General features: G+C 43.1%; 1 protein-coding gene across 2 annotated transcripts; it reads left to right on the top strand.

Annotated features, from left to right (window-relative positions):
- The first annotated feature begins 3,991 nt into the window (after window positions 1-3,991).
- On the top strand, window positions 3,992-6,619 carry stoml1 (stomatin (EPB72)-like 1). Of its 2 annotated transcripts, XM_061676887.1 has the most exons (7): window positions 3,992-4,277; window positions 4,498-4,604; window positions 4,689-4,838; window positions 5,304-5,507; window positions 5,587-5,791; window positions 5,873-6,070; window positions 6,144-6,619. In XM_061676887.1, the coding sequence occupies exons 1-7, from the start codon at window positions 4,121-4,123 to the stop codon at window positions 6,338-6,340; spliced, it is 1,218 nt and encodes a 405-aa protein (XP_061532871.1). In that variant the 5' UTR covers window positions 3,992-4,120; the 3' UTR covers window positions 6,341-6,619. The 2 variants fall into 2 exon arrangements, with proteins under 2 accessions (XP_061532871.1, XP_061532872.1); XM_061676888.1 differs by lacking the exon at window positions 3,992-4,277 and having other exon boundaries at window positions 4,502-4,591.
- The last annotated feature ends 6 nt before the right edge of the window (window positions 6,620-6,625 follow it).

The following is a 6,625-nucleotide window of genomic DNA, read 5'->3' as shown; positions in this document are numbered from 1 at the left end:
CACTTCCCGCTTCCGTAACACGTTTCGAATATTTTGACATATTCGGACACTAATTTAGAGTCAATTTAAGAAAGACGTCAACCTTTAATTTCACAATTTACACCCAACCCAACCCAACAAGTTTTTTTTAAGAAATTGGGTGCTTTTCACTTGTTCCTGCCATGAAACTTCAGCATTTCCACAATACAGAGAACATTTTTTAATTATGAACCGTTTGTTAGGTTCTACAGAAAGAAATGTTTGTCAGGGACTCCCCGTGCGCCCGATATTATTACCCTGTAACATGGGTGAGCTAAATTGAGCTCAAGGGTTACCTTGTAATTTTGAAATGAACCGACGATTCAGGTAAAGAAAAGAAGAATAGTTCATTTTAATAACTAAGATAAAGCGGTTCAGAAAATGGATGGCTGGATAATGCATTTTTATTTCTACTAGGGACCCTCATGCTGGACGGCTGTCCGTTCGGGTAGCGACGGAGGCGGCTGACACCCAGCTAGCAGCGACTTTCACGAGCTCCCAGCTCCGTCACCTGCTCCATATTAGTACGCTGCTTGGCCCCAGTTGAGTCGGAGCGGACAGGTGATGCAGCATCTCGACTAAAGAGTACTAAGCAATGGTGTGATAAAGTAGCTTGTAGTATTCTCAAGAAGCAGGCTTGTATTTCTTTTTACTCACTTTGTTTTGTGTGAACACACAAGAGGATGATTTGAACTAAATACCTCACTCAACCCATATAACCAAAAGCTAAAGAAACACTATTTGAAAACATGGATTTTTTGATTAATAAATTGAGGGGGGGAAATGTGACTGAGGCGGGTAGTTGTACAAGTTTTTATGAATGAAGTTGGTAAGTGAAAGTAAGCCACTGATTTCGGAAAGTAAGAACATTGGAGGTAACAACTGAACAAAATCACACTTTCATAGTCAATTCATTCTAAACCCACGGAATCCTTCAAAAGAACGTATTGGAGCACTATTAAGTCACTGAATTTTGTTTTTAAACTGAAAAATACAGTATTTTCTGTATATATACATAATTCACATTATCTTTTCAACATTTTGTACAACTACCTGTTCCTCCCTTTTAAACTGATCTGACATAACTTTGCTATGGCCAGAGACAAGTGAATTTATCCCTGTGTGAATTACATTAGTGACAGCAGATGGCAAGGAGGGGCAATCCTCGCTGGAGTCAAAAGTGCTGACAACTCAATCCTTCCACTTGGTCTTCGTCAACCATTCTCTGCCACTGCCTGGGATCAAGTGCTGAGCAAGGCAGTTTCAGAAGGTCAAGGTTTTAGGCCTCTCCAATGATTAGCTTTGGATTGTCACAATGCAACTTTTTATTTGTTTGGGTGTGGTACTCCCTGTTTTATACAAATAAAGTCATTTGTGGCGGGGGGGGGTTTCTGTCGCGTACTTTGAATTTTAAAAGTTGATCTCATAAAAATTCATAGCCCAACGCTTTAAGTTTCACGTAGGTTTTGGGGGGTGAGTTGAAGGTGGTGGTTCATGAGGCTGTGGTGCTGGAGTGCGCCGTGGCCCTCCATGAGGCACTACCCCTCCGTGCTTACAATTTTAATGCAGTCATTCAACACACACACGTTTTATCGGGTAATCACAGGGAGATTCCTGAAGGTCATTTCTGCCAATCTGGAACTTGGTAGGGGAAAGTACACTAATCTCTCCTCACTAATGTAGTGTTGGCAGGCCTGTGGGGACTGGCCCTCCATGGGAATGGTGGCATGGATGCTGTGCCACAGGGTTGCTCCGGTCCACTACCTCCTGGCGCATGCTCTGTGTCCTGGCATGTGGTGTGGTCGTGCCCCTTGAGTCCTGAGGGAGACAGATGGGTGGTCTAGCCTATCCGCCCAGTGCCCTTAATTGCGGTGTGCCTGGGCGCCTTGGCGGCACCGGATGGGCCAGGTTTCTGGACCCCTGCCTGTTGCTTTGTGCTGGGGTGCCTGTAGCTCCTTGGCTTGTGTCGTGGGGGTTTGCCTAGGTTGCGGGCAGCATGGACTGAGCACCTGCATATAATGCAGTGCAATCAATCTAAGCAGCTTTTTATTATCATCATTTTAAAATGCAAAGATCCATCCATTTTCTATAGTGCTTATCCTCATTTGGGCGAGCTGGAGCCCATCCAAGCTGACTTTAGACTGGTCGCCAGCCAATCATAGGGCACATATAAACAAACAACCACAGTCACATCTATGGGCTATTTAGTCTTCAATGGTCCTAATGTGCATGTTTTTAGAATGTGGGAGGAAGCTGGAGTACAGGGAGAAAACACGTTGGGAATCCAATACATGCAAACTTAACACAGAAAAGTCACAGCCAGTATCCAAATCCCAGACCTCTCGACTATGTGCTGTGAATTTTATGTTATAATTGTTTTCTACATGTCTGCATGTTTTTATGTGGTTTATGCAGAGACTGGTATAAATCAATACAGATCCAACATGTGTGCATGTGAGTGTAGTGACCTATCCCTGCCCTCTCTGGAGCTCAGAAAGAAACAAACCAACAGAAAATAATAAAATACGGCACTTTTAATTCTTTATTATTTGAAGCTAAAACCTATATTATCCAGAAGGGTTGTGATACACTGTATGTGAAACAAAACAAGAGAAAGACAAGCAGGAGTACACAAATTGTACGACATGCAACCCCTTCCATCCTAAAACCAAGGAGTCATCATATCCATACATAGAGAAGTTGTGACCAAAAACACTTTATGCCACTGCCGATTCTGGGCCCGACCGTCAAAAGTGGTTGCTGATGTATTCGGGTAAGACCATGCAGTTAACCTTTCGCCAGTGTTCTTTCAAACATTTGGGAGAGGCCCACACTGAACCTCAACCTAAAATTGGCCACATGGAGGCGACAAATAGACACTACCATATTGTACTGTATATTGCAATAGTACTGGCCAGTCACAGAGGCTGTGGCAAACATGACTGGCATATCCATCCATCCATTTTCTGAGCCGCTTCTCCTCACTAGGGTCGCCGGCGTGCTGGAGCCTATCCTAAGATCGGGCAGGGTACACCCTGAACTGGTTGCCAGCCAATCGCAGGGCACATACAAACAAACAACCATTCACACTCACAATCACACCTACGGGAAATTTAGAGTCTCCAATTAATGCATGTTTTGGGGATGTGGGAGGAAACCGGAGTACCCGGAGAAAACCCACACAGGCACGGGGAGAACATGCAAACTCCACACAGGCGGGGCCGAGGATTGAACCCCGCTCCTCAGAACTGAACTCTAACCAGTAGGCCACCGTGCCGCCGTGACTCATACTATAATACTATACAGTCATACTGTAGCATATCCCAGCTGACTTTTGTGTGCGAGAACCTGGACTGGTCGTCAGGCAAATGCAGGGCAAACAACAACAAACAACCATTTACACTCACATTCACACCTATAAACAGTTTAAAAATTATCCATGTTTTTGTAATGGGGAGAACATGCAAACCTGCCCTGCAACTGACTGGCGACCAGTTCGGGGTGTAGTCCGCCTTTTGCCCGAAGTCAGCTGGGATAGGCTCCAGCGTCCCGCGACCCTAACCAGGATAAGCGGTGTTGAAAATGGATGGATGGATGGAGAACATGCAAACCAAACACAGGATTCACGCCCAGGAAGTCTCAAGTTTAAGACAGACGTGTGTGCCAGTATGGGCCATTTCTTCAGGATGTGGTGTGTTTTTGCATACTCATGGGGCGTACTGCTAAATCACAAGTTGTTACTTTTCCACCTTTTTTGTTGGTAAGCTGTGATTTAATGAAAACACAAGAGTATAAAATAATTTAGGTTATGTACAAAATGCTATGTTTTTTATTAATGTTTGTATTTGAATGTTTTCAAAAGAATTACATTGTATTGGTACGTTTATGCTTTCCTTGGTTTGTTTTTATAAGCATCACTAAGCGACGATAGATGGCGCCAACGTCAACAGTAATTTCACGCCAAGAAGAAGAAATTCAGCAAAACACGGAAGAACTAGTTAGCAACATGAGCTAACACTAACGTAAAGCATTAAAACCACCACAATGAGGACGTTGTAAATATTTTATTTTTGTTTAGTTATATTATCTTGTTAACTTTACAATGTTTGGGAAGTCTTATCAGCTTCTTCCTCAGACTGACCCGGCCGCACAGCGGACTCCTGGACTATTTGTATACACCGACAGCTTCACACGAGCAGGCTACCATAAAGGACTTTCCTTTGATTACATCCCAAAGGTTTCTGAAAACGACTTTAGTGGTAGGTGGCGTTACCTTTTATGAGACTTGCACAACAGCAGTACGCGCAGTATGTTACGTACGCATAAATACAATGAGCGCCATCATTCCATCCCAGTGCAGTTCACCACACCACTGCAAACCAAATACTGCCTGCTGTGGACTATAGTATACTGTTAATTAAAAAACAATACGTACATTTACTTCTGAAACTTTTTTTTTTTTGCTTTGTTTTCATGAAGATAGCTCCCAGGGATGGCAGTCTTGGATTTGTAATCGAATCGTCACCTTCCTCGTCCACATCTGCACTTTTCTAACCTTTCCTATAACCGCATGGTTTGTATTAAAAGTAAGACAGTTGTCACCTTACCGTTGAACCGGGCCCACTTTGTGTTGACCGTGATTATATAACGAATTTGGATCTTGTTTGCAGACTGTGCCAAACTACCAGAGGATAGTAGTGTTTCGCCTGGGTCGTGTCTGTCCCCCAAAGGGTCCTGGAATTGTGCTCCTGCTGCCCCTTATTGACCAGTGGCAGAGGGTAGACCTACGCACCCGTGCTTTCAATATACCTCCTTGCCAGGTAAACCAGCTGTAGTGATGCACAAAGAAGAAAATTTGACATTTACATTTTATTGTAATTTTCACAAAAAGTAGCATTCGTGCAGCATTGATTTACTCAATTGCAGAAAATACAAGGTGTTTATTAGAGAGGAGGCCTCGTAAAACTATTAGCAGGTGAGCTGGAGCCTAACCCTGGCTGGAACAGATTATTGGCATTTCTGTTCATTTTAATGGGAAATAATGACTTGAGATACAAATGTTTTGAGTTAAACTCGTTTCTCAAGGCCCCAGTATTTTTTAATCAACTAAAACAAACTAAAGTACAATTTGTACTGTTTGTATATAATTTTCAATGTTGTATTACAGTATGATATTAAAGTATATATTATAAAGTGTATTATTAGTATGCATTGGTCAGAATGAATGGAGATTTAAAAATACCACCACTATATATATATATAATTTTTTTAAATTTTTTTAAAAGGTACAGACCAGGGATGGTGGCCTCTTCTCTGTGGGAGCAGACATTCAATTTAGGATCTGGAACCCAGTCTTGTCAGTGGTGTCAGTCCAGGACCTGAACGCTTCAACCAGGATGACTGCACAGAATGTTTTATCCCACAGCCTGGCTAAGAAGACGGTCAGAGAGATCCAAAATGAGAGAGTGAAACTGGGAGAATACCTTGGGGTAGGACAACATTTAAACTACCTTCTAGTTCCTCTTGGATGCTTTATGATCACATTTAATCCACTACTTCTATCCGCAGGTGGATATAAATGAAATGACTCGGCCCTGGGGGCTGGAGATAGACAGGGTAGAACTCACTCCAGGTTCTCTTCTCAAGCCCCCTGAGGAAGGACCACCTGGACCTCTTGTTGTTCCCCCCTCTGTGCCCGGACTGGAGGGCCTCACAGGCCCCCTTCAGCAGCTGGCCATGCACTTTATGAGCCACAGCTCGCAGCCTCAGCAAGGTAAGGCCGCATGGTCACAACAAATTAAGGTGCAACACCTATTAGGCCACTGCTGTTCATCACTATCTTTCCCCGCTATAGAAAGCAGTGTAGCATTTATAAACGAGCAGAGTGGGATCCATCCAACTGTGACCACACTAAGTTCTGTTGAAGAGCTGCTCCACGCGGTCCAGCTTGTCCTCTCTGAAACTTTGGTGAACCAGGTCGGCGCCTGCTTCCAGTTTGATGTCAGCTCAGGAGAGGGACACCATCGCAGTTACTATGTGGATTTAAGCCAAGGTGACCCACATACAAAATGTGTTTAGTCATGAAAGAATTGGAAGCCTCACTTCTCACGCTGTGTGTTGTCTAGGTTGTGGTGCAGCTGGAGCTGGATCCCTGTGCAGACAGCCAGATGTAACACTGACTATGTGTGAGGAAGACCTTCTGGCCATGTTCCAGGGAAGACTGCAGCCATTTGCTGCCTACAGCAGCGATAGACTAAAAATTCAGGGGGATTTTAAGACAGCTATGAAGTTGGAGGAACTCATAAAGCTGCTTAGGAAATAATATTTTTAGTTATTTATTGAAATTTTAACTTGATGGAATTGCACTGGTTTATATTGCATACACTGATAACTTTTATTATAAATTAATTTCTCCTAAACTTGGCTTATCTTTTCTTACCAAAAAACCCCACAAAAAAAACCATACACACCGACATTGCATTAGATATACCCTTGTGCAATCTCCAGGCGCATCCCCAATTCCGATAAATTAGAAATGCATGCATGCAAAAAATGCCTTTATTTCAGTAGTTCAATTTAAAAAGTTTCTCAAAGATTTATCAAACAC

Source organism: Phycodurus eques, chromosome 5 (assembly GCF_024500275.1).
Source record: "Phycodurus eques isolate BA_2022a chromosome 5, UOR_Pequ_1.1, whole genome shotgun sequence".
NCBI classification, from domain to species: domain Eukaryota; kingdom Metazoa; phylum Chordata; class Actinopteri; order Syngnathiformes; family Syngnathidae; genus Phycodurus; species Phycodurus eques.
This window is presented reverse-complemented; position numbering and strand designations above follow the sequence as displayed.

Coding starts and splice junctions, on each gene's coding strand:
- stoml1 (XM_061676887.1), top strand. CDS start 4,121: ATGTTTGGGAAGTCTTATCAGCTTCTTCCTCAGACTGACCCGGCCGCA. Junction 5,508..5,586: donor AACTGGGAGAATACCTTGGG/GTAGGACAACAT, acceptor TTCTATCCGCAG/GTGGATATAAATGAAATGAC. Junction 5,792..5,872: donor CAGCTCGCAGCCTCAGCAAG/GTAAGGCCGCAT, acceptor TCCCCGCTATAG/AAAGCAGTGTAGCATTTATA.